This window comes from Oenanthe melanoleuca, chromosome 25 (assembly GCF_029582105.1).
Source record: "Oenanthe melanoleuca isolate GR-GAL-2019-014 chromosome 25, OMel1.0, whole genome shotgun sequence".
In the NCBI taxonomy this organism is placed as follows: Eukaryota; Metazoa; Chordata; class Aves; order Passeriformes; family Muscicapidae; genus Oenanthe; species Oenanthe melanoleuca.
Genome location: NC_079358.1, coordinates 8,930,809 through 8,957,758, shown reverse-complemented (window position 1 = coordinate 8,957,758; position 26,950 = coordinate 8,930,809). Strand labels below are relative to the sequence as shown.

General features: G+C 59.0%; 1 protein-coding gene across 1 annotated transcript; it reads right to left on the bottom strand.

The window, feature by feature from the left end:
- Positions 1–401: 401 nt before the first annotated feature.
- On the bottom strand, positions 402–25,051 carry VAV1 (vav guanine nucleotide exchange factor 1). The gene is made up of 27 exons (XM_056510472.1): positions 24,821–25,051; positions 23,132–23,248; positions 22,987–23,045; positions 21,570–21,635; positions 20,766–20,874; positions 19,732–19,821; positions 18,773–18,841; positions 17,600–17,706; positions 16,300–16,396; positions 14,722–14,817; positions 13,824–13,892; positions 13,358–13,444; positions 12,194–12,279; positions 10,523–10,652; positions 7,973–8,082; positions 7,785–7,886; positions 6,675–6,772; positions 5,734–5,756; positions 5,558–5,594; positions 5,070–5,206; positions 4,517–4,582; positions 4,376–4,407; positions 3,213–3,329; positions 2,349–2,436; positions 1,647–1,761; positions 972–1,120; positions 402–538 (listed from the first exon to the last, which is right to left on the bottom strand). The coding sequence occupies exons 1-27, from the start codon at positions 25,022–25,024 to the stop codon at positions 485–487; spliced, it is 2,514 nt and encodes an 837-aa protein (XP_056366447.1). The 5' UTR covers positions 25,025–25,051; the 3' UTR covers positions 402–484.
- Positions 25,052–26,950: the final 1,899 nt, after the last annotated feature.

Below are 26,950 nucleotides of genomic sequence, written 5' to 3'. Positions count from 1 at the left end.
CCCCAAATCCCGTAATCCCTCAAATCCTGAGTTTCCCCCAATCCCGGAATTCCCCCGATCCCGGAATTCCCCCAACCCCGAAATTCCCCCGATCCCGAAATTTCCCAAATCCTGAAATTCCCCTTCCTTAAATCCCGTAAATCCCAAACCCCGAAATTCCCCAAACCCTGAATTCCCCCAAATCCAGGAATTCTCCAAATCCCGTAATTCCCCCGATCCCGGAATTCCCCGATCCCGGAATTCCCGATCCCTGCCGTCACTCTGGCTCCATTCCCAATGTCCAGCCTTGACCTCCGGCCCCGGCCGGACTCTGGCGGCGCCTCCCCGGAATTCCTGGAACTGGGGCCCGTTCCCGTAAAATTCCCGAAAAATTCCCCAAAAACTCCCCCCTGGAGCTCATCCTCATCCTCATCCTGGTTTATTGTCCCATAAATTATCGGGATCGGGGCTGGGGACATTGTGGGGGACGTTGGGGGTGTCCAGGTCAGCAATAATCGGAAAAATCCTCGTCCACGTAATTGGCGGGAAACCAACCGACCTGGGGAGAGGGACAGGGGGGTGAGGGGACACTGGGGACACTGGGGACACTGGGGACACTGGGGACACTGGGGACACTGGGGACATGGGGACATTGGGGACACTGGGGACACTGGGGACACTGGGGACATTGGGGACATGGGGAGAGGGACAGGGGGGTCAGGGGACATTGGGGATATTGGGGACATTGGGGACATTGGGGACATGGGGACAGGGACAGAGGGACACTGGGCACATGGGGACACTGGGGACATGGGGAGAGGGGACAATGGGGTCAGGGGACAGGGACATGAGGACATGGGGGGACATGGGGTCAGGGGACATGTGGCGACACCTCATTGTTCCCCCGCTGTCCCCCCGTGTCCCCTCAGCGTCCCCGTGTCCCCGCTGTCCCCTGTGTCCCCTCTGTGTCCCCTCAGTGTCCCCGGCCGTACCCGCCCGTAGATCTCCCCGCGCCACCAGCCGGGCTGTCCCCTCTTGCTCAGGACCCGCACGATGTCCCCTTCCCGCAGCGACAGCTCCGTCCGGTCCCGCGCGCTGAAGTCGTAGCGCGCCTTGGCCGAGCCGAAGCTGCGGGTGGCACCTGGGGACACGGGGACACGGGCATGTCCCCAAATCCGACCCCAAACCCACCCCAAATCCCGCCCCAAATCCAACCCCAAACAGCCGAAGCTGCGGGTGGCACCCGGGGACACGGGGACACGGGCATGTCCCCAAATCCGACCCCAAACCCCGCCCCAAATCCCAAATCCCGCCCCAAATCCAATCCCAAATCCGATCCCAAACACCTGAAACTGTGGGTGGCACCTGGGGACACCAAGTGTCCCCAAATTCCCAAATCCAATCCCAAATCCAACCACAAATCCCTCCTGTGGCCACCCCACAACCTCCACGACCCCAAATCCCTTTTCATGACCACCCCAAAACCCCCAGAACCCCAAATCCCCTTGTAGGATCACCCCACAACCTCCACGACACCAAATCCCCTTTTAGGATCACCCCACAACCCCAAAACCCCAAATCCTCCCTCAGGTCCACCCACAACCTCCCAGAACCCCAAATCCCCTTCCAGGGCCCCCCCACAATCCCGAAGTGACCCCATTCCCCACCGGGCTCTCGGGGCGCCCCGCGGGTTTCGGGGTCCCTGTAGGGCACGGCCAGGGTCGTGTCCAGCGCCTTGAAGCAATCCCGCAGCGAGTTCCGCTGGTAGAACTCCACCAGCTCCTGCCGGGACCCCAAAAACATCACCGGGGGGTCAGGAACCCCAAAAACATCACCGGGGGGCCAGGAACCCCAAAAAACCCAAAAAACTCCCTGAGGGGATCTGGGAGCCTAAAAACCAACCCTGGGGGAATCAGTGACCCCAAAAACAATCCCTGGGGTGTCAGGGACCCCAAAAAACATCAGCGGGGGGTCAGGGACCCCAAAAAACATCACCAGGGGTTCAGGGACCCCAAAAAACCCCTGGAGGAAATCAGGGATCCCAAAAACCCTCCCAGGGAGATCAGGGACTCCAAAAACCCCCTGGGGCGATCTGGGACCCCAAAAACCACCCCTGGAGGATTTTGGGGGTCCTGGGACTTATGGGGTGACCCCAAGGAAGGATTTTGGGGTTCCCGTGAGTTCTGGGGGATATTTGGGTGAGAATTTTGGGATCCTGGCAGTTCCAGGGTGACCCCAAGAAAAAATTTTGGGGTTCCTGGGAGGTTTGGAGATATTTGGGGAAGAATTTTGGGGTTCCAGGGAGTTCCGGGGTGACCCCCCCGAGGATTTTGGGGTGCCCGCGCGGGTTTTTGGGGTGCTGCTCTCACCACCAGCCCCTTGAACGCCTTTTTCTCGGTGACCCAGAAGAGCCCCTCGCTGGCGGCCACCTTGATGTGCTTCACCTGCCCGCGGAACCTGGGCGGAGTCGCCCCCGAGTCACCCCAAAATCACCCCGAAATCACCCCGAAAATCACCGCGGAGTCACCCAGAAATCACCCCCGAGTCACCCCAAAATCACCCCAAAATAACCCCGAAATCACCCCCGAGTCACGCCCCCGAGTCACCCCCGGAATCACTCCGAAATCACCCCGAAATAACCCCGAAATCACCCCAAAATAACCCCCGAGTCACCCCCCGAGTCACCTCAAAATCACCCCAAAATAACCCCGGAGTCACCCCCGAGTCACCCCCGTAGTCACCCCGAAATCACCCCAAAATAACCCGGAAATCACCCCGAAATCATCCCAAAATCACCCCGAAATCATCCCAAAAATCACCCCGAAATCACCCCAAAATAACCCGAAATCACCGCGGAGTCACCCCCCGCCTCCCTCCCTCCACCCCTCCTTTCTTCCCTCCTTCCCTCTCCCTCTCCCTCTCCCTCTCCCTCTCCCTCTCCCTCTCCCTCTCCCTCTCCCTCTCCCTCTCCCTCCTCTCTCCCTAAGTGTCCCCGCGGTGTCCCCACTGTCCCCGATGTCCTCCAAATGTCCCCAAAGTCCCCAGTGTCCCCAATCCCCCCAGTGTCCCCCCAGTGTCCCCTGTGCTGCCCCCTGCGCCGTCCCCGTGTCCGCGCTGTCCCCACAATGTCCCCCCCGTATCCCCTGCGCTGTCCCCCCAATGTCCCCGCTGTCCCCAATGTCCCCCCCGTGTCCCCTGTCGCCGCTGTCGCCGCTGTCGCCGCTGTCGCTCACTTGACGCTGATGGCGAAGTCCCCGGGCTCCCGCAGCCGCTGTCGCACCAGGAAGGCGCCGTCGGAGCGGGGGGACAGCGCGAGCTCGGCCTCGGCGCGCTCCAGGGCCCCCCCAAACCTGCCACAGGGGGTGTGACCCCAAAATCCCAACCCGGAACCCCAAAATCCCCACCCGGGACCCCAAAATCCCCACCCGGGACCCCAAAAACTGCGCGCCTCCCGCTCCAGGGCCCCCCCAAACCTGCGAGAGGGGGTGTGACCCCAAAATCCCAACCCGGAACCCCAAAATCCCCACCCGGGACCCCAAAATACCCTCCCTCTGCTCCAGGGCCCCCCCAAACCTGCGACAGGGGGTGTGACCCCAAAAACCGCATCGGGACCCCAAAATCTGCACCCGGGACCTCAAAAACCCCACCCGGGATCCCAAAATCCCCAACCGGGACCCCAAAATCCAGAGTCGGGACCCTCAAAGTCACACCCCCTGCTCCAGGACCCCCCAAACTTGCGGGGGTCGGGGTTTGTGACCCCAAAAACCACACCCGGGACCCAAAAACAGCACTCAGGGACCCCAAAAATCCCCACCCTCTGCTCCAGGGCACCCCCAAACCTCCGGGAGGCCGGAGAAGGGGATGTGACCCCAAAAATCACACCCAGGACCTCAAAATCCCCACTCGGGACCCCAAAAACTCCAGCCGGGACCCCTCCCCCCGCTCCAGAGCACCCCCAAACTGGGGGTGGTTTGGGGGTGGGGGACAGGGGAGGATTTGAGGGATCCCAGGTGAGAATTCGGGAATTCAGGGGAGAATTTTGGGATCCCAGCTGCGAATCTGGGGGTTCTGGGTGAGAATTTTGGGGTCGCAGGGGAGGAATTTGGGGTTCAGGGTGATAATTTTGGGGTTCAGAGTGAGACTTTTGGGATCCCAGGGGAGGAATTTGGGAGTTTCAGGTGTGAATTTTGGGGTTCAAGGTGCGAATTTGGGGGTTCAGGGGGAGAATTTTGGGAGAATTTTGGAAGAATTTTGGGAGAATTTTGGAGATTCAGGGAAAAATTTGGGGGATTCAGAGGAGAATTTTTGGGGGGGGGGGGGGTCCAGAGGACAATTTTGGGGTTCAAGTTGAGAATTTTGGGGCTCAGGATGAAAATTTTGGGGTCCCACCACTGACCATGGATAGACAGAAAGATCCGGCAGCGGCACCTGCGGGAAAGGGGGGAGGGGGAGACCAAAATTAATGAGGGGGGTCCTAATGAGACCCCAGAGCCCCTCCCCAAATTTGGGGGTGTTTTTGGGGGGTCCCCAAACTCACGGACACGAAGGGTCTGACGGCGCTGCTGGGGAACCAGCCCAGATCCCCGCTGGCCACGTTCCGGCCCTGGGGGGCGAAATTTGGGGGGTCCAGGGGGGTCCCGAGACCCCCAAGATCTGGGGGAGTCTCTCCTGGTTTTTGGGGTCCCCCCAAAAATTGGGGGAGGATCCTGGGGGTCTCCCCTGGTTTTTGGGGTGCCCTGAGACCCCCCCAGGGACCGCGGGGGTCTCTTGTGACCATGGGGGTCTCCCCTAGACCCAATTGCCCACCCCAGGGGTCCCAAACCCATCCTGGAGGTCCCCACCCCCATTCCAGGGTTCCCAGCCCCATTTCCAGGGTCCCACCCCCATTTTGGGGTCCCACCTCCATTCCCGGGGTCCCACCCCCATTTTGGGGTCCCATCCCCATTTCCGGGGTCCCACCCCCCATTTTAGGGGTTCCACCCCCATTTCCGAGGTCCCACCCCCATTCCCGAGGTCCCACCCCCATTTCGAGGGTCCCACCCCCATTTCGGGGGTCCCCCCACCCCGGATGTCCCCCCCAGTGTCCCCACCTGCCACCAGAGCTCCTCGGCCTCGGCCATTGTCACCTCGATGACGTCACCAGGGCTGAGGCGCAGGGGGGGCCCCAGGACCCCCGGCGGGGGGGGCACCCCACTGTAGGGCTGGGTGCTCTCCATTTTGGGGAGTCCTGGGAGGGGGGGGAACCCTGAGTGAGACCCCCAAAAATGGACTGGGGGGGGTTAAAAACCCCAAAAAGTGGATTGGGAGGGTTAAACCCCCCCAAAAATGGATTGGGAGGGTTAAAAGCCACCCCAGGAACCCCAAAAATGGATTGAGGGGGTTAAAACCCTCCTGAGACACCCAAAATTTAATTGGGGGTGAAAAATCCCCCTGGGGACCCCAAAAATAAACTGGGGAGGAGTCAGAACCCCCCAAATTTTAACCCTCAAAAGACCTCCCAAAATCCTGGGGGGGCCAGGACCACCCAAAATCCCCCCAAATCTGTCCTGGGGGAGTAGGGACCCCCCAAATTCCTCACCCAGTTTCTTCTCGGGTCCCGGCCGATGCGATTTGTTCTGGGGGGAAAAGGAGAACCCCGTGAGTTGGGTGGGATTTGGGGGGGTCTGGGCCCCCCCAGAGACCTCCGGGGCCCCCCCAAGGGATCCCCAAAAAAAATCCCGGGAATTTCAGAGCTGTTTTCCCAAATTTTGGTACCTTGCGAGCGCCAGAGCCGGGATCTGTGGGGAGGAAAAGCTCATTAGTGAGGGGTGATTAGTGCTGTTCTTAATTAATGATGAGGTAGTTAACTTAATTAATGAAGGAACAACCAGCCTACCCCTTAATTAATGGTGGAGTAATTAGTGACTGCCTTAATAATGGGGTAATTAGCCTTGCTCTTAATTAATGTTTAATAAATCACACTAATTAATGCCATCATTAAAGGCATCCCACAATGCCTTGCTGTGTCAGCCATCTTGTATCCCTCAATGCTCAGTGTCAGCCATCTTGTATCCCACAATGCCCTGCTGTGCCAGCCATCTTGTATCCCACAGTTCCCTGCTGTGTCAGCCATCATGTATCCCACAATGCCCTGCTGTGTTTGCTGTCATGTATCCCATAATGCTCAGTATCAGCCATCTTGTATCCCACAATGCTCCACCCTCCCCATCACCCTCCTGTCCCCATCCACTGTTTCACTCCTCCCCAAATCCCTCACAATCCCATAATGCCCCTCTCCAATCCCACCATTCCCCTCCCCAATCCCACCATTCCCCTCCCCAATCCCATAATTCCCTTTCCCAATCCCACCATTCCCCTCCCCAATCCCACCATTCCCCTCCCCAATCCCATAATTCCCTTTCCCAATCCCATCATTCCCCTCCCCAATCCCACCATTCCCCTCCCCAATCCCATAATTCCCTTTCCCAATCCCACCATTCCCCTCCCCAATCCCACCATTCCCCTCCCCAATCCCATAATTCCCTTTCCCAATCCCATCATTCCCCTCCCCAATCCCACCATTCCCCTCCCCAATCCCATAATTCCCTTTCCCAATCCCATCATTCCCTTTCCCAATCCCACCATTCCCCTCCCCAATCCCATAATTCCCTTTCCCAATCCCATCATGCCCCTCCCCAATCCCATCATGCCCTCACCGCCTCCGGCCTTCCCGCAGGTGCCCACCCTGCCCAGACACTCCTTGTGGGCGGGGGCGCGGCAGCGGCTGCAGCGATAGCCCTGGTAGAAGGTGCCCCTGGGGACAGGGGGGACACGGGGGGTCACTGGGGACACGGTCACTGGGGTGACAGTCACTGGGGACATGGTCACTGGGGACACGGTCACTGGGGTGATGGTCACTGGGGTCACGGTCACTGGGGACACGGTCACTGGGGTCACGGTAACTGGGGACACGGTCACTGGGGACACAGTCACTGGGGTGACAGTCACTGGGGACATGGTCACTGGGGACATGGTCACTGGGGTGACGGTCACTGGGGTGATGGTCACTGGGGTCACGGTCACTGGGGACATGGTCACTGGGGACACGGTCACTGGGGTCACGGTCACTGGGGTGACAGTCACTGGGGTCACGGTCACTGGGGACACCGCCAGCCATGCCCCACACTCACTGGAGACTGACCAGCACTGACCAGTCCATGATTGACCAGGACTGACCAGTCCAGGATTGACCTGAGCCTGATCAATCCATGATTGGCCTGAGACTGACCAGCCCATGAGTGACCTGAACCTGTCCAAGACTGACCTGAGCCCACTCAGGACTGACCAATCCATGACTGACCAGGACTGACCAGTCCATGATTGGTGTGAGACTGACCAGTCCATAACTGACCTGGCACTGACCAGGACTGACCAGTCCATGATTGGTGTGAGACTGACCAGTCCATAACTGACCTGGCACTGACCAGGACTGACCAGTCCATGATTGGTGTGAGACTGACCAGTCCAGGACTGACCTGAGCCCACCCAGGACTGACCAGTCCACAACTGACCTGGCACTGACCAGAACTGACCAGTCCATGACCCACCCAGGTTGGCCACCACGGCCCTTGACCCACCTTGACCCCTTGACCTCCACCCACCCTTGCCCCACCTTGGGGCCACTCAGACCTTGACCCCCAACCTCCAACCCTTGACCACCCTCCAGCTTGACCTTGACCTTCCCATGACCCCACCCACCCCCTCCACCACCACCACCGTCCACCTTGACCCCCCTTGACCTCCCCAGGACAATTCTGGGGTCCTACCTCAGCAACATCTGGCAGGCCTTGCAGGACGTGGTGTCCTCGAAGGAGAACATCTGGAAGTCGTGTCCGTCCGCCAGCGCGTGCTCGGGGAAGATGTTGGACCTGCGAGAACACCTGGCTCAGGCGGGGACGGGTGTGGCACACCTGGGGACAGGTGTGACCTCCCGGGCGGGGCCGGCGCCACCTACAGGGCCATCTCGAACTGCTCCAGCCACTTCTTCTTCAGCTCGCGCGTCTTGAAGAAGAGCTCGTAGTCCTGCAGCCCGGCCGCGTGCAGCAGCACGAAGGTGTGGGACCACTGCGGGGCGGGCAGGGGTCAGCCACGCCCCCGCCCCAAAAACGGGGGGGTTGGGGGGGAAACAAGGGATCAGGATCTCGGAATTCACCACGGAATGGGGTTTGGGGGGGAAACAAGGGATCAGGGGTTTGGGGTTCATCAGGGAATGGAGTTTGGAGGGGAAACAAGGGATCAGGGGTTTGGGGTTTATCAGGGATTGAGGGTTTTGGGGTTCACCAGGGAATGGGGTTTTAGTGTTCATCAGGAAATGGGGTTTTGGGGTTCACCAGGGAATGGGGTTTGGGGGGGAAACAAGGGAATGGGGTTTTGGGGTTTATCAGGGATTGAGTGTTTGAGGTTCATCAGGGAATGGGGTTTTGGGGTTCATCAGGGAATAGGGCTTGGGGGGCAACAAGGGATCAGGATCTGGGAATTCACCAGGGAATGGGGTTTGGGGTTCACCAGGGAAAAGGGTTTGGGGTTTATCAGGGATTGAGGGTTTTGGGGTTCACCAGGGAATGGGGTTTGGTGGGGAAACAAGGGAATGGGGTTTGGGGTTTATCAGGGAACAGGTTTTTTGGGTTCACCAGGGAATGGGGTTTGGGGTTCACCAGGGAATGGGGTTTGGGGTTCATCAGAGAATGGGGTTTTGGGGTTCACCAGGGAGAAGTGTTTTGGGGTTCACCAGAGAACAGGCTTTTGGGGTTCACCAGTGAGAAAGGTTTTGGGATTTACCAGGGATTAAGGTTTTGGGGTTCATCAGGGATTGGGGTTTTGGCGTTCACCAGGGAAAAGGGTTGTGAGGTCCACCAGATGTGGACATTTGGGACCACGAGGGACAGGAACATTTGGGACCAACAGGAACCAAGAGCCTGGGGTCCAGCAGACCTGGACCTCTGAGGTCATCAGGACCAGGATCTGGATACTTGGGAACGGGATGGACATCGGAAACGGGACGGACATTGGGAATGGGATGGACACAGGAATGGGATGGACACAGGAATGGGATGGACACAGGAATGGGATGGACATTGGGAATGGGACATGGCATGGACATTGGGAATGGGATGGACATTGGGAATGGGATGGACATTGGGAATGGGACATGGGATGGACATTGGGAACAGGATGGACATTGGGAATTGGATGGACACAGGAATGGGATGGACATTGGGAATGGGATGGACATCAGGAATGGGATGGACACAGGAATGGGATGGACATTGGGAATGGGACATGGGATGGACATTGGGAATGGGATGGACACAGGAATGGGATGGACATTGGGAATGGGATGGACATTGGGAATGGGATGGACACAGGAATGGGATGGACATTGGGATGGGATGGACATAGGAATGGGATGGACATTGGGAATGGGATGGACATCAGGAATGGGACATGGGATGGACATTGGGAACAGGATGGACACAGGAATGGGATGGACATCAGGAATGGGATGGACATCAAGAAGTGCACGCAAGAACTGCCCACACGTCCCCCACTGCCCAGCACCCTGGGACCCACAAGCCGGACACTCGCATCCCCCTCTCTCCTTCAGGAAGGGGACATCGGGAGCACCGGTGGCACCTGGACACTGGCGTCCCCGTGGTGTCCCCATGTCCCCGCGGTGTCCCGATGTCCCTGCAGTGTCCCGATGTCCCTGTGGCGTCCCCATGTCCCCGCAGTGTCCCCATGTCCCCACAGTGTCCCGATGTCCCTGTGGTGTCCCCATGTCCCCGCAGTGTCCCCGCAGTGTCCCCACGTCCCTGCCGTGTCCCCATGTCCCCGTGGTGTCCCCATGTCCCCATGATGTCCTCATGTCCCAGCAGTGTCCCCGCAGTGTCCCCACACCCCCGCCGTGTCCCCACGGTGTCCCCATGTCCCCATGGTGTCCCCACATCCCCTCAGTGTCCCCATGTCCCCACGGTGTCCCCGCAGTGTCCCCACGCCCTGCCGTGTCCCCACGGTGTCCCCACGGTGTCCCCACATCCCCTCAGTGTCCCCATGTCCCCGCCGTGTCCCCACAGTGTCCCCATGTCCCCACAGTGTCCCCATGTCTCCGCAGTGTTCCCATGTCCCTGCGGTGTCCCCATGGCATTCTCATGGTGTCCTCATGGTGTTCCCATGTCCCCACGGTGTCCCCATGTCCCTGTGGTGTCCCCATGTCCCTGCAGTGTCCCCATGTCCCCGCAGTGTCCCCATGTCCCCACAGTGTCTCCATGTCCCCACAGTGTCCCCATGTCCCTGCGGTTTCCCCATGTCCCCACAGTGTCCCCATGTCCCTGTGGTGTCCCCACGCCCCCGCCGTGTCCCCATGGTGTCCCCATGTCCCTGTGGTTTCCCCATGTCCCCACGGTGTCCCCATGGTGTCCCCATGTCCCCGCGGTGTCCCCACGCCCCCGCCGTGTCCCCATGGTGTCCCCATGTCCCCACGCTGTCCCCGCGGTGTCCCTGTCACCTTCTTGCCGTCGCGGGTGGCCATCCCGTCGCGCAGCTGGTGGCTCTGCAGCTCCACCACGTCCTTGGCCTCGTAGGAGTCGCCGCGGCGCTTGCAGATGATCAGCGCCTTGTCCAGCAGGAACCCGTACCTGGGGACAGGGACAGGGCTGGCACCGCGTCCCCAGGCCACCCCGGGGTGACAGACGATGGCACCATGTCCCCAGGCCACCCCGGGGAGACAGATGATGGCACCGTGTCCCCAGGCAACCCCACGGTGACAGAGGGTAGCACCGTGTCCTCCAGGCCACCCCACGGTGACAGAGGGTGGCACCATGTCCCCCAGGCCACCATGGGGTGACAGAGGGTGGCACCGCGTCCCCCAGGCCACCACAGGGTGACAGGGGGTGGCACCGTGTCCCCCAGGCCACCATGGGGTGACAGACAGTGGCATCGTGCCCCCCAGGCCACCCCGGGGAGACAGACGATGGCACCGTGTCCCCCAGGCCACCACGGGGTGACAGAGGGTGGCACTGCGTCCCCAGGCCACCCCACGGTGACAGAGGGTGGCACCGTGTCCCCCAGGCCACCACGGGGTGACAGAGGGTGGCACCGTGCCCCCCAGGCCACCCTGTGGTGACAGAGGGTGGCACTGCGCCCCCCAAGCCACCACAGGGTGACAGAGGGTGGCACCGTGTCCCCTAGGCCACCGCAGGGTGGCCCCATGGCGGCCCTGTGACAGTGGCGTCCCCAAGTGTCCCTGTGTTCCCACGCTTGTGTGGTCAAGGGTGCCCCCATGGTGCCCCTGAGGTGTCTCCATGTCCCCATGGTGTCCCCAAGGTGCTCCCAGGGCTGTCCCCATGTCCCCGAGCTGTCCCTGGGGTGTCCCTATGGTGTCCCTATGGTGTCCCTGAGGTGTCCCCATATCCCTGTGGTGCCCCAAGGGTGTCCCCATGGTGTCCTTAAGATGTTCCCAAGGTGTACCCATGTCCCCGAGCTGTCCCTGGGGTGTCCCTGGGGTGTCCCCATATCCCTGTGGTGTCCCCAAGGGTGTCCCTGTGGGGTTTCGGTTTTCTCATGTCCCCATGGTGTTCCTGAAGTGCCCCCATGGTGTCCCCAAGGTGCCCCCAAGGATGTTCTCCTGTCCCTGAGGTGTCCCTGAGATGTCCCCATGTCCTTGTGGTGTCCCTGTGATGTCCTCGTAGTGTTTCCCTGTCCCTGAGGTGTCCCTGAGATGTCCCCATGTCCCCAGGCTGTTCCTGAGGTGTCCCTGAGATGTCCCCATGTCCTCGTGGTGTCACTGTGATGTCCCCAAGGGTGTCCCCATGGTGTCCCTGAGGTGTTTCCATGGTGTCCCCAAAGGTGTTCCTCTGTCCTTGAGGTGTCCCCCAGGTGTCCCCAAGGCATCCCCAAGGTGTCCCCAGGTGTCCCCAAGGTGTCCCCAGGTGTCCCCCAGGCATCCCCAAGGTGTCCCCAAGGCATCCCCAAGGTGTCCCCAAGGTGTCCCCCAGGTGTCCCCAGGTGTCCCCAGGTGTCCCCAGGTGTTTCCAGGTGTCCCCCAGGTGTCCACCAGGTGTCCCCAGGTGTCCCCAGGTGTCCCCAAGGTGTCCCCAAGGCATCCCCAAGGCATCCCCAAGGTGTCCCCAGGTGTCCCCAGGTGTCCCCCAGGTGTCCCCAGGTGTCCCCAGCTCACCTGTCCACCTTGGAGCGCCTCTCGCTGCTGGAGACCTTCAGCTCCCCGTCGATCTTGGGGCGCCCGAACTGCGCCAGGGACTGAGGCTGGAGCGGGATGGACGTCGGGAAATGGGGATGGGAATGGGAAATGGGAATGGGGAATGGGGAATGGGGAATAATGGGGAATGGGAAATGGGAATGGGAATGGGAAATGGGAATGGGAATGGGAATGGGAATGGGAAATGGGAATGGGAAATGGGAATGGGAATGGGAAATGGGAATGGGAATGGGAATGGGAATGGGAATGGGAATGGGGAATGGGGAATGGGGAATGGGGAATGGGGAATGGGAAATGGGAAATAATGGGGAATGGGAAATAATGGGAATGGGGAATGGGGAATGGGAAATGGGAATGGGGAATGGGAAATGGGAATGGGAATGGGAAATGGGGAATGGGGAATGGGAAATAATGGGGAATGGGAAATGGGAATGGGAATGGGAAATGGGAATGGGAATGGGAATGGGAAATGGGAAATGGGGATGGGGATGGGGATGGGAATGGGAATGGGGAATGGGAAATGGGAATGGGGAATGGGAATGGGAATGGGAATGGGAATTGGGGAATGGGAAATGGGGAATAATGGGAAATGGGAATGGGAATGGGGAATGGGGAATGGGGAATGGGAAATGGGAAATGGGAATGGGAAATGGGAGAATGGGAATGGAAAATGGGAAGGGGAACGGGAAATGGAAACGGGAATGGGAAATGGGAAATGGGAATGGGAAATGGGAAATGGGGAATGGGAAATGGGGAATGCGAATGGGGATGGGAAATGGGAAATGGGAATGGGAAATGGGAAATAATGGGAAATGGGAATGGGGAATGGGAAATGGGAATGGGAAATGGGGAATGGGAATGGGAAATGGGAAATGGGGAATGGGGAATGGGAAATGGGAATGGGAAATGGGGAATGGGGAATGGGGAATGGGAACGGGATGGACATTGGGAATGGGATGGACATCGAGAGGATTTGGGGAATTTGGGGGTCCTGGGGGAAAATCGGAGGGCCCAGAGAGGAATTTGGGGGTCCTGGGGTGGATTTGGGGGTCCCAGGGAGGAATTTGGGGGTCTCAGGGGCCATTTAGGGGTCCCAGGGTGGATTTGGGGCCCCGGGGTCCCCACCATGTTGTGCAGGCACAGCTGGATGCTCGTGAGCTGCTTCAGGGTCTCGTTGTCCCGCTTGACCTCGTTCACGCACTGCGCCAGGTCCTGGGGGGGGCTCCAGTCAGAGACCCCCCAAAAAAACCCCAAAATCCTCCCCCGGGACCCCCAAATTCCCTGGAAACCCTAAACTCCCCTGGAATACCTAAATCTTCCCCTGGAAACCCCAAAACCCCTCAGGAACTCTAAAAAAATCCCCCAAATCTCCCTGAAAACCCCTCAGGACCCCCCAAAATTCCCCCCGGAACCCCCAATTCCCCCAAAAATTCCCCCAAAAATTTCTCCAGGACTCCCCCAAAATCCCCCCAGAATTTCTCCAGGACCTCCCCAAATTCCCCCCCCCAACCCCGAACCCCCAAATCCTCCTCAGAGCCCCCCAAAATCCACTCAGGACCCCCAAATCCCCCCCGAATCCCCCCAGCCCCACCCTCATGGCGTCCAGCGCCCCCCGCAGCCGCTCCCGCTCGGCCGCGTCCGGGGTCAGCTTCACCAGCTCCTGGGGGAACGGTCAAGGTGAGTCCAGGTGTGCCCAGGTGTGCCCCAGGTGTGTCCCTGCCCCCCCAGGTGTGCCCCAGGTGTGCCCTAGGTGTGCCCTCAGGTGTGCCCAGGTGTGTCCCTGCCTCCCCAGGTGTGCCCCAAGTGTGCCCAGGTGTGTCCCTGCCCCCCCAGGTGTGCCCAGGTGTGCCCCAGGTGTGCCCAGGTGTGCCCCAAGTGTGCCCAGGTGTGTCCCTGCCCCCCCAGGTGTGCCCCAGGTGTGCCCAGGTGTGCCCCAAGTGTGCCCAGGTGTGCCCCAGGTGTGCCCCAGGTGTGCCCAGGTGTGCCCCAGGTGTGCCCCAGGTGTCCCCAGGTGTGCCCAGGTGTGCCCCGGTGTGCCCAGGTGCCCCAGGTGTGCCCAGGTGTGCCCCAAGTGTGCCCAGGTGTGCCCAGGTGTGTCCCTCCCCCCCTAGGTGTGTCCCAGGTGTGTCCCTGCCCCTCCAGGTGTGTCCCTGTCCCCCCCAGCTCTGCCCAGGTGTGTCCCCAGGTGTGTCTCTGTCCCCCCCAGGTGTGTCCCCAGGTGTGTCCCTGCCCCCCCAGGTGTGTCCCTGCTCCCCCAGGTGTTTCCCTACCCCCCCCAGGTGTGTCCCTGCTCCCCCAGGTGTCCCCAGGTGTGTCCCTGCCCCCCCAGGTGTCCCCAGGTGTTTCCCTACCCCCCCCAGGTGTTTCCCTGCCCCCCCAAGTGTGTCCCCAGGTGTGTCCCTGCCCCCCCAGGTGTGTCCCAGGTGTCCCAGGTGTGTCCCTGCCCCCCCAAGTGTGTCCCCGCCCCCCCAGGTGTGCCCAGGTGTCACCTGGAGCAGCAGGTGATATTTCAGCACCCTCTGCATGGGCACCATCAGCAGGTCCCGCAGCGAGAAGCGCCCGTTGTTGGCGCGCAGGGAGCACTCCTGGGGGCAGAGAGGGGTCACTGGGGTCACTGGGGTCACCTTGGGGCCACCGGGGTCATCTGGGGCCAGTTTGGGGTCAGTTTGATGTCATTTGGGTCATTTTGGGGTAATTTGGGTCACTGAGGTCAGTGAGGGGTCACTGGGATCACCTTGGGGTCACTGGGGTCACTGGGGTCACCTTGGGGCCACCGGGGTCATCGGGGTCATTTTGGGGTCGGTTTGATGTCACTTGGGTCATTTTGGGGTAATTTGGGGTCAGCAGGGTCATTTGGGTCACTGGGGTCACTTTGGGGTCATCAGGGTCATCAGGGTCATTTGGGGCCAGTTTGGGGTCAGTTTGATGTCATTTGGGTCCTTTTGGGGTAATTTGGGGTCACCAGGGTCATTTGAGTCACTGAGGTCACTTTGGGGTCAGTGCTGTGTCAGTGGGGTCACCTTGGGGTCAGTGCGGGGTCACTGGGGTCACTTTGGGGTCATCAGGGTCATTTGGGGTCATTTTGGGGTCGGTTTGATGTCACTTGGGTCATTTTGGGGTAATTTGGGTCAGTTTGGGGTCATTTGAGGTCACCAGGATAATTTGAGTCACTGAGGTCAGTGAGGGGTCACTGGGGTCACTTTGGGGTCAGTGCGAGGTCACTGGGGTCACCTTGAGGTCATCGGGGTCATCAGGGTCATTTGGGGCCAGTTTGGGGTCAGTTTGATGTCACTTGGGTCATTTTGGGGTCATTTGGGGTCAGCAGGGTCATTTGGGTCACTGGGGTCACCTTGGGGTCATCAGGGTCATTTGGGGTCATTTTGGGGTCATTTTGATGTCATTTGGGTAATTTTGGGGTCATTTGGGTCATTTTAGGGTCATTTGGGGTCACCAGGGTCATTTGGGTCACTGAGATCAGTGAGGGGTCACCGGGGTCACTTTGGGGTCAGTGAGGGGTCAGTGGGGTCACTTTGGGGTCACCGGGGTCATTTGGGGTCAGTTTGAGGTCGTTTGAGGTCATTGTGGTCACTATGGTCAGTTTGGGGACATTTTGGGATTGGTTTGGGGTCATTTGGGATAATTTGGGGTAATTTTGGGGTCAGTAGGGGTCATTGTGGTCATCAAGGTCAGTTTGGGGTCATTTGGGGTCATTTGGGGTCATTTGGGGTCACCAGGATTGGGATGGGGGATTTGGGCTTTTTTGAGCCCACCTGGAGATTAGTGGGGAGATTTTTGGGGTTTTGGGGGGGATTTTGGCATCTTGGGTGATTTTGGGGTTTTTTTGGGGACCCAATTCAGCTTTATGAAGAGGTTTGGGGAGATTTTGGGGGATTTTGGGGTGATTTGGAGCTCGGAGCTCCGTGGGGAGGTTTGGGGCGGATTTTGAGCAACTTTGGGGCGATTTTTTGTGTTTTTTGGGTTCTGGAGGGGGGGTTGGGATTTGGGGGTTTCAGTGAGAGGTTGGGAGGGATTTTGGGGTGATTTTGGGGTTTTTTTTTGGGGCTCACCTGGAGCTTCATGCGCAGGTCAGTGCAGGTGGAAAGTTGGTCCAGGCGCCGCGCGGCCGCTTCCACCTGGCTGCAGTAACGGCCATAGAGCAGGAACCTGGGGAGGGAACCCAAAATCTGCCCAAAATCCGCCCAAAATCCGCCCAAAATCTGCCCAAATTTATCCAAAATCCAACCAAATCCACCCAAAACCCAACAAAATTCACAAAAATCCAACAAAATTCACAGAAATCCACCCAAAATCCACCTGGCTGCAGTAACGGCCATAGAGCAGGAACCTGGGGAGGGAACCCAAAATCTGACCAAAATCTGCCCAAATTTATCCAAAATCCAACAAAAATCACAGAAATCCCAGAAATCTGCCCAAAATCTGCCCAAATCCACACAAAATCACAGAAATCCACCCAAAATCCACCTGGCTGCAGTAACGGCCATAGAGCAGGAACCTGGGGGGACACCCAAAATCTGACCAAACTCACCCAAAATCCGCCCAAATTTATCCAAAATCCAACGAAAATCACAGAAATCCCAGAAATCTGCCCAAAATCTGCCCAAATCCACACAAAATTCACTCAAATCCACCCAAAATCCACCTGGCTGCAATAATGGCCATAGAGCAGGAACCTGGGGAGGGAACCCAAAATCTGCCCAAAATCCGCCCAAAATCTGCCCAAATTTATCCAAAATCCGCCCAAATTTACCAAAAAACACAACAAAATTCACAGCAATCCATCCCAAATTCTTTCAAATCCGCCCCAAATCCAGCGAAATTCACAGAAATCCGTCAAAATCCACCCAAAATCCATTTAAAAATCCATCCGAAATTCACCCCAATCCGCCCCAAATCTACACAAAATCCACCCAAAATCCCCCAAATCTCCCCCAAATCCCCCTCAGGACCCCCAAAATCACTTCAATCCCCCCCCAAATCCCCCCAAATCCTCCTGAGGACCCCCCCAAATCCCCCTCAGGACCCATCAGGACCCCCCCAAATCCCCCCCAATACCCCCCAAATCCCCCTCAGGACTCCCAAAATCCCCCCCAAATCCTCCCAAATTCCCCCAAAACCACCCCAAAATCCCCCCAGGACCCCCTAGGACCCCCCCAAAATCCCCCCCAGTCCCCTCCAGTCCCCCCAAATCCTCCCCAAACGTCTCCAAACCCCCCACCCCAAATCCCCCCCAAATTCCCCCAAGACCCCTCAAATCCCCATCAGGACCCCCCAAAACCCCCAAATCCCTCCAGGACCCCCCAAATCCCCCCCAAATCCCCCCCAGTCCCCCCAAATCCCCCCCCGTACCTCTCCTTGTACTGCAGGAACAGGGGGGGCAGGGCGCGCCCCCCCCCGCCCCCCCCCAGCGCCCCCCGCAGCTCCCCCAGGAACCGGCGGTGCAGCTCCAGCAGCTCCTGCAAACTGGGGTTACTGGGAGCACTGGGAGGGGCTGGGGGCGCTGGGAGAGGGAACTGGGAGCACTGGGAGGGACTGGGGGGGCTGGGAGAGGGAACTGGGAGGGGCTGGGGGGTTACTGGGAGCACTGGGAGGGACTGGGGGCGCTGGGAGAAGGGACTGGGAGGGACTGGGGGGGTACTGGGAGCACTGGGAGGGACGGGGGGGGCACTGGGAACTGGGAGGGTTGGGGGTTACTGGGAGCACTGGGAGGGGTTAATTTGGGTTAACTGGGGAGTCCTGGGAGAAGGGTGCAGGGTCACTGGTGTCACTGGTGTCACTGGTGTCACTGGTGTCACTGGCCACTGTCACTGGTGTCACTGTCACTGGTCAGTGTCCCTGGTCAGTGTCCCAAATCCCAGTGTCACTGTCACCTCCATGTCACTGGTCAGTGTCCCTGGTGTCACTGGTGTCACTGGTGTCACTGGTGTCACTGCTGTCACTGGTCAGTGTCCCTGGTGTCTCTGGTGGCACTGGTGTCACTGGTGTCACTGGTGTCACTGGTGTCGCTGGTGTCACTGGTCACTGTCACTGGTCACTGTCACCGGTCACTGTCACTGGTCAGTGTCCCCATTCCCAGTGTCACTGTCACTGGTGTCACTGGTGTCACTGGTGTCACTGGTCAGTGTCACTGGTGTCACTGGTCAGTGTCCCCATTCCCAGTGTCACTGTCACTGGTGTCACTGGTGTCACTGGTGTCACTGGTCACTGTCACTGGCCACTGTCACCGGTCACTGTCACTGGTCAGTGTCCCCATTCCCAGTGTCACTGTCACCTCCACGTTGATGAACACGCTCTCCATGTCCCAGTGTCACTGTCACTGCTGTCACTGGTCAGTGTCACTGGTGTCACTGGTGTCACTGGTGTCACTGGTCACTGTCACTGGCCACTGTCACCGGTCACTGTCACTGGTCAGTGTCCCCATTCCCAGTGTCACTGTCACTGGTGTCGCTGGTGTCACTGGTGTCACTGGTCAGTGTCAGTGGTGTCACTGGTCAGTGTCCCCATTCCCAGTGTCACTGTCACCTCCACGTTGATGAACACGCTCTCCATGTCCCGCGGGTTCAGGAAGTGCCGCAGCGGCCGCAGGAAATGCTGGGGACAGAGAGGGGACAGCGAGGGGACAGTGAGGGGACAGTGAGGGGACACGGAGGGGACACAGAGGGGACAGAGAGGGGACAGCGAGGGGACATGGAGGGGACAGCGCCTTACTGGGAGCACTGGGAGCACTGGGAGGACACCTCTGTCCCCAGTGTCCCCAGTGTCCCCACCTGGCAGATGGACTCCAGGGTCACCGTGTACGCACTGTCCCCAATCCCCCCAATGTCCCCAGTGTCCCCATGTCCCATCTTTGTCCCCAGTGTCCCCAATGTCCCATCTTTGTCCCCAGTGTCCCCAATGTCCCCAATGTCCCCAGTCCTGCTGTCCCACCTGGCAGATGGACTCCAGGGTCTCCGTGTCCCCAGTGTCCCCAGTGTCCCCAGTGTCCCCAGTCGCCCCCAATGTCCCCAGTGTCCCCAGTGTCCCCAGTCCCCCCCAATGTCCCCAGTGTCCCCAGTGTCCCCAGTGTCCCCAGTGTCCCCAGTGTCCCACCTGGCAGGTGGACTCCAGGGTCTCTGTGTACCCAATGTCCCCAGTGTCCCCAAATCCCCAGTGTCCCCACTGTCCCCAGTGTCCCCAGTCCCCCCAGTCCTCCCAGTGTCCCCAATCCCCCCAGTGTCCCCAATGTCCCCAGTATCCCCAATCCCCCCACGTGTCCCCAATGTCCCCAGTATCCCCAAGTCCCCCCAGTGTCCCCACTGTTCCCAGTGTCCCCAGTGTCCCCAGTGTCCCCAGTGTCCCCAGTCCCACCTGGCAGATGGACTCCAGGGTCTCCGTGTACCCACTGTCCCCAGTGTCCCCAGTCCCCCCAGTGTCCCCAATGTCCCCAAGTGTCCCCAGTGTCCCCAATGTCCCCAATGTCCCCCCAGTGTCCCCAGTCCCACCTGGCAGATGGACTCCAGGGTCTCCGTGTACCTCTCCTCCGTCTGCCGCAGCTCCTGGAGGCAGCAGAGCCGCCGGTCCACGCCCCCCTTCTGCGGGGACACCAGGGGACACTTTGGGGACCCTCCGGTGTTTATGGGGACTCACAGATACTTTTTTGGGGACTCCCAGATATTTTTTTGGCGACTCCCTGGTATTTTTTGGCGACTCCCAGCTATTTTTTTTGGGTGCCCCAGGTATTTTTTGGGGTCTCCCAGATACTTTTTGGTGATTCCCAGACACTTTTTGGTGACTCCCAGATATTTTTTGGGGGGTTCCCAGCTATTTCTTTTGGGGGGTGTCCCAGATATTTTTTTGGGCGCCCCAGGTATTTTTTGGGTGCCCTGGGTATTTTTCGGGGGTGCCCCAGGTATTTTTTGGGGTCTCCCAGATACTTTTTGGCGACTCCCAGATATTTTTTGGGGGATGTCCCAGTTATTTTTTGGGTACCCCAGCTATATTTTTGGGTGCCCCAGGTATTTTTGGGTGCCCCTGCTCTATTTTTGGGTACCCCAGCTCTATTTTTGGGTACCCCTGCTCTATTTTTGGGTACCCCAGCTATTTTTTTGGGTGCCCCTGCTCTATTTTTGGGTACCCCTGATCTATTTTTGGGGTACCCCTGCTCTATTTTTGGGTACCCCAGCTATTTTTGGGGGTGCCCCTGCTCTATTTTTGGGTGCCCCTGCTCTATTTTTGGGTACCCCTGCTATTTTTGGGGTACCCCTGCTCTATTTTTGGGTACCCCAGCTATTTTTTTGGGTGCCCCAGCTCTATTTTTGGGTGCCCCGGGTATTTTTAGGGGTACCTCAGCTATTTTTAGGCGCCCCTGGTATTTTTTGGGGGTACCCCAGCTCTATTTTTGGGTGCCCCGGGTATTTTTTGCGGGTGTCCTGGGTATGTTTTTTGGATATTCTGGGTATTTTTTTGGGTACCCCAGCTCTATTTTTGGGTGCCCCAGGTATTTTTGGGTACCCCTGCTCTATTTTCGGGGTCTCACCGCGGCCGGGGGCGGCTCCACCCTCATCAGGTCCTCGTAGACGTCGTCGCCGTCGTCGCCTTCGGCCTCCACGCAGTCGTAGAGGTCATCGTCCTCCTCGGCCGTGTCACTGCGCAGGGGACGCCGCTGGGGACACCCCGAAACCCCTCGGGGTCCCCCCAAATCCCCTCATGTCCCCACGGAGCCCAGACCCTCGTTAATGTCCCCCAATGTCCCCAAATGTCCCTTATTTGTCCCAAAAAATCCCTCTGCGTCCCCAAATGTCCCTTGTTGTCCCCAATACCCCCCCCAGTGACCCCAGACCCCTCCCAGTAGCCACCAGTACCTCCCCAGTAGCCCCTGGCACCCCAAAATCCCCAGTAGCCCCCGAGACCTTCATTAATGTCCCCCAAAATCCTCCAGTGTCCCCAAATGTCCCTTATTGTCCCCAGTACCCCCAAATGACTCCAGTAGCCCCCAGTGCCTCCCAGTAGCCCCAGTAGCTCCCCAGTAGCCCCAGTAGCCCCAGTAGCTCCCAGTAGCCCCAGTGGCCCCAGTAGCCCCAGTAGCCCCAGTGCCCCCAGTAGCTCCCAGTAACCCCAGTAACCCCAGTAGCCCCAGTAGCCCCAGTAGCCCCCAGTGCCTCCCAGTAGCCCCAGTAGCCCCAGTAGCTCCCCAGTAGCCCCCAGTAGCCTCCCAGTAGCTCCCAGTAACCCCAGTAGCCCCAGTAGCCCCAGTAGCCCCAGTAGCCCCCAGTGCCTCCCAGTAACCCCAGTAGCCCCAGTAGCCCCAGTAGCTCCCAGTAGCCCCAGTGGCCCCGCTCACTCGATGAGGTCGGACAGGCCGCTGTAAATGTCATCGTCCCCAACGCTGTCCTCGGACGGGAACGGCCTGGGGGACACGGCCGGACACCAGTGACCACTGGACACCAGTGACCATTGGGTCTGGACACCAGTGACCACTGGACACCAGTGACCACTGGACACCAGTGACCATTGGGTCTGGACACCAGTGACCACTGGGACTGGACACCAGTGACCACTGGGACTGGACACCAGCGACCCTCAGGGACCAGACACTGGGGGACTGGACATCTGGGACCCTCAGGGACTGGACACTGGAGACTCTCAGAAACTGGACACCAGGAGCCCTTTAGGGACTGGACACCTAAGACCAGGGGGGACTGGACATCTGGGATCCTCAGGACTGGACATAGGAGGCCCTCAGGGACTGGACGCCAGGGACTGGACACAAGGGACGCTTTAGAGACTGGACATCTCGGACCCCCTGCAGACTGGACACTGGGGATTGGAGATTTCGGACCCTCAGAACTGGACATCTGGGACCCTCAGGGACTGGACACTGAACCATCAGGACTGGACACTGGGGTCACTCAGAGAGGGGACTGGACACCAGGGACTGGACACTTGAACCATCAGGGCTGGACACTGGGGTCACTCAGACAGGGGACTGGACACCAGGGACTGGACACTTGAACCATCAGGGCTGGACACTGGGGTCACTCAGAGAGGGGACTGGACACTGAACCATCAGGACTGGACACTGGGGTCACTCAGAGAGGGGACTGGACACTGAACCATCAGGGCTGGACACTGGGGTCTCTCAGAGAGGGGACTGGACACTGAACCATCAGGACTGGACACTGGGGTCACTCAGAGAGGGGACTGGACACCAGGGACTGGACACCTGAACCATCAGGGGCTGGACACTGGGGTCACTCAGAGAGGGGACTGGACACCTGAACCATCAGGGGCTGGACACTGGGGTCACTCAGACAGGGGACTGGACACTGAACCATCAGGGGCTGGACACTGGGGTCACTCAGAGAGGGGACTGGACACCTGAACCATCAGGGGCTGGACACTGGGGTCACTCAGACAGGGGACTGGACACCAGGGACTGGACACCTGAACCATCAGGGGCTGGACACTGGGGTCACTCAGAGAGGGGACTGGACACTGAACCATCAGGGGCTGGACACTGGGGTCACTCAGACAGGGGACTGGACACCAGGGACTGGACACCTGAACCATCAGGGGCTGGACACTGGGGTCACTCAGAGAGGGGACTGAACACCTGAACCATCAGGGGCTGGACACTGGGGTCACTCAGAGAGGGGACTGGACACCTGAACCATCAGGACTGGACACTGGGGTCACTCAGAGAGGGGACTGGACACTCGGCCCCTCAGGGACCGGACACCTGAGTCCCGTCCACTCACGTGAATCCTTTGCTCTGCGCGATCGGCGTCCAGGACAGCGTCGAGAGCGTCTCGATCACCTGGGGACAGAGAGGTGACATCGGGGGGGGGTGACATGTGACCCCAGGGCGCCACCCCCGCCAGGACACTGGACCCCTGACCCCACCTTGCCGAAATCCTGGACGTCGAAGAGGTCGAAGGCGCCGAAGAGCCGGTGCTTGGGCAGCCCGAACTTGTCGGCGCAGGCGGCCAGGAAGGTGCGGATGTTCCTCAGGCACAGGAACTGCGGCGGCAGCGTCACCGTGTCACCCGTGTCACCAGAGCCACCCCCCTTGTCACCGTCAAAGCCAGGGCCTTGATCTCTCCAAGTTGTCACCGCATTGCCACCATCGCCACCGTTGTTGTTGTTATTGTCACTCGTCCCTGTCCTCGTCACCATCGCCGCCACCATGGTTGTCACCGTCACCAACATTGTCATTGCCACTCGTCCCTGTCCTCGTCACCATCGCCGCCACCATGGTTGTCACCGTCACTGGTGTCACCAGTGCCACCCCCCAGTGTCACCCCCCTTGTCACCGTCAAAATCAGGGCCTTGATCTCTCCAAGTTGTCACCAATGGTGGCACTGGCACGGCCACTGTCTCTGTCCTTGTCATTGTCAACCCCATGAACATCGCCACCACTGCCATCTTTGTTGTTGTCATTGTCACCCATCTTTGCCCTCGTCACCATCACCACCATTGTCAATGATGACAATGACGGGTGGTGACAATGACAAGGACAGGTGACAATGACAATGTTGGTGATGGTGACAATCATGGTGGTGGTGATGGTGATGAGGACAAGGACAGGTGACAATGACAATGTTGGTGATGGTGACAATCATGGTGGCGGTGATGGTGGTGGGGACAATGATGGCACCATCACCAACAACCCCATTGTCATCATCATCATCCTCACTGCCACCACCCTCATCCACACCCACCACTGTCACCATCAATGCCACCATTGTCACCATCATCATCTTCCTCATTGTCCCATTGCCCTGTCACCCCCATTCACACCAGGCCTGTCATTGTCACCACCAATGTCACCATCATCATCCCCATTGTCCCCATCATTGTCACCACTCTCACCACACCCACCATCGTCACCATCAGTGCCACCATTGTCACCACCACCATTGTCCCCATCACTGCCACCATCCTCATTGACACTCCCATTTGTCATTGTCACTGTCATTGTCACCATCAACGTCCCTATTGTCACCATCAATGTCACCATCATCATCCCCATTGTCCCCATCATTGTCTCCACCCTCACCACACCCACCATCGTCACCATCAGTGCCACCATTGTCACCACCACCATCTTCATTGTCCCCATCACTGCCACCACCCTCGTCCGCACCCACCATTGTCACTGTCACTGTCGCTGTTGCTGTCGCTGTCACTCTCACTGTCACTGTAACTGTCATTGTCACTGTCACTGCCACTGCCACTGCCACTCACTGCCACTGTCACTGTCACTGTCACTGCCACTGTCACTGTCACTCTCACTCTCACTGCCACTGTCGCTGTCATTGTCACTGTCACTGTCACTGCCACTGTCACTGCCACTGTCGCTGCCGCTGTCACTGTCACTGTCGCTGTCACTGTCACTCTCACTCTCACTCTCACTGTCACTGTCACTGTCGCTGTCGCTGTCACTCTCACTGTCACTGTAACTGTCATTGTCACTGTCACTGTCACTGCCACTGTCACTGCCACTGTCGCTGTCGCTGTCACTGTCACTCTCACTGTCGCTGCCACTGTCACTGTCACTGTCACCTCTCCCCATGTCCCTCCCCACCTCACCTGTGACATCTGGGGACGGGGACAGATGTCCCGGGGTGGCACGGCGCGGGGCAGGAGCGCGTTGAGGAGGTGGCACAGCAGGACCCCGTCCCGCAGCGCCTGCGCCAGGTCCCACACCTGTCCCCCGGGGCTGCTGGCCCGGTGACCCGCGGGCAGGACGCGCGCGGCCACCAGCCAGTGCGCACACTGGCGCCACACCTCCATGGGGACAGCGGCTGGGCCACGGGTCCTGGCAGGAGGGAATTCAGAGGAGGTGGGTCCTGGCAGGAGGAATTTCTATGGAAGAACTGATGGAGTTGGGTCCTGGCAGGAGGAAATTCTGTAGAGTTGGGTCCTGGCAGGAGGGAATTCAGCAGAGGTGGGTCCTGGCAGGAGGAATTTCTATGGAAGAACTGATGGAGTTGGGTCCTGGCAGGAGGGAATTCAGCGGAGGTGGGTCCTGGCAGGAGGAATTTCTGTGGAGTTGGGTCCTGGCAGGAGGGAATTCAGCAGAGGTGGGTCCTGGCAGGAGGAAATTCTGTGGAGTTGGGTCCTGGCAGGAGGAAATTCAGGAGAGTTGGGTCCTGGCAGGAGGAATTTCTGTGGAGGTGGGTCCTGGCAGGAGGAATTTCTGTGGAGTTGGGTCCTGGCAGGAGGAATTTCTGTGGAAGAACTGGTTGAGTTGGGTCCTGGTGGGGTGAACTTCAACGGAGTTGGGTCCTGGCAGGATGAATTGCTATGGAGGAATGGATTGAGTTGGGTCCTGGAAAAATTTCTGTGGATGAGCCAGTGGAGATGAGATCCCGGTGGAGATGAGATCCTGGAACAGATCAGATCCCAGCAGAGATCAGATCCCAGCGGAGATCAGATCCCACAGATCAGATCCCACAGATCAGATCCCAATGGAGATCAGATCCCAGTGGAGATCAGATCCAACAAATCAGATCCCACAGATCAGATCCCAAATGGAGATCAGATCCCAGCACTGATCAGATCCCAATGGAGATCACATCCCAGCGGAGATCAGATCCCAAATGGAGATCAGATCCCACAGATCAGATCCCAATGGAGATCAGATCCCAGCGGAGATCAGATCCCACAGATCAGATCCCAAATGGAGATCAGATCCCAAATGGAGATCAGATCCCAGTGGAGATCAGATCCCACAGATCAGATCCCAATGGAGATCAGATCCCAGTGGAGATCAGATCCCACAGATCAGATCCCAAATGGAGATCACATCCCAGCGGAGATCAGATCCCACAGGTCAGATCCCACAGATCAGATCCCAGTGGAGATCAGATCCCAATGGAGATCAGATCCCAAATGGAGATCAGATCCCACAGATCAGATCCCAATGGAGATCAGTTCCCAATGGAGATCAGATCCCACAGATCAGAGATCCCACAGATCAGATCCCACAGATCAGATCCCACAGATCAGATCCCAGTGGAGATCAGATCCCAAATGGAGATCAAATCCCACAGATCAGATCCCACAGATCAGATCCCACAGATCAGAGATCCCACAGATCAGATCCCACCGATCAGATCCCACCGATCAGATCCCAGCACAGATCAGATCCCACAGATCAGATCCCAGTGGAGATCAGATCCCAATGGAGATCAGATCCCACAGATCAGAGATCCCACAGATCAGATCCCACAGATCAGGTCCCACAGATCAGGTCCCAGTGTCCCCCCTCCTGTCCAGACCCGCCCCAGGTGAGGCCCTGCCCCGTGCGACCTCAGCAGGGCCACGTCCAGCGAGGAGCCTCTGAGTGACCCCTGGATGACCCCTGGATGACCCCTGGATGACCCCTAGGTGACCTCTGGCCAAACCTCAGCTGCTCCGGCCGCTCCTGGTGCCGCTCCCTCGGGCAGGGGGGTCCCTTCCCCCCAGGAAGGGGAGGAACCGGAGGCGCTGGGGCCCCGTGGGGTGACAAGGGACAGCTGCGGGTCCCGGTGCCACCGCCACGTCCCGATGGGCCCCTTGTCCAGCTGGTGGCCTGGAGGGACCCCTGGAGTGGCCAGCGGGGTCTGGGCAGGCCTGGCACAGGGGGTGGTGGCGGAAGAGGTGGCACAGGGGACAAGGGAGGTGTCGCGCCTGCGCCCCAGGGGAGCCGCGGGGGACACCGGGGCGGCTTCCGGG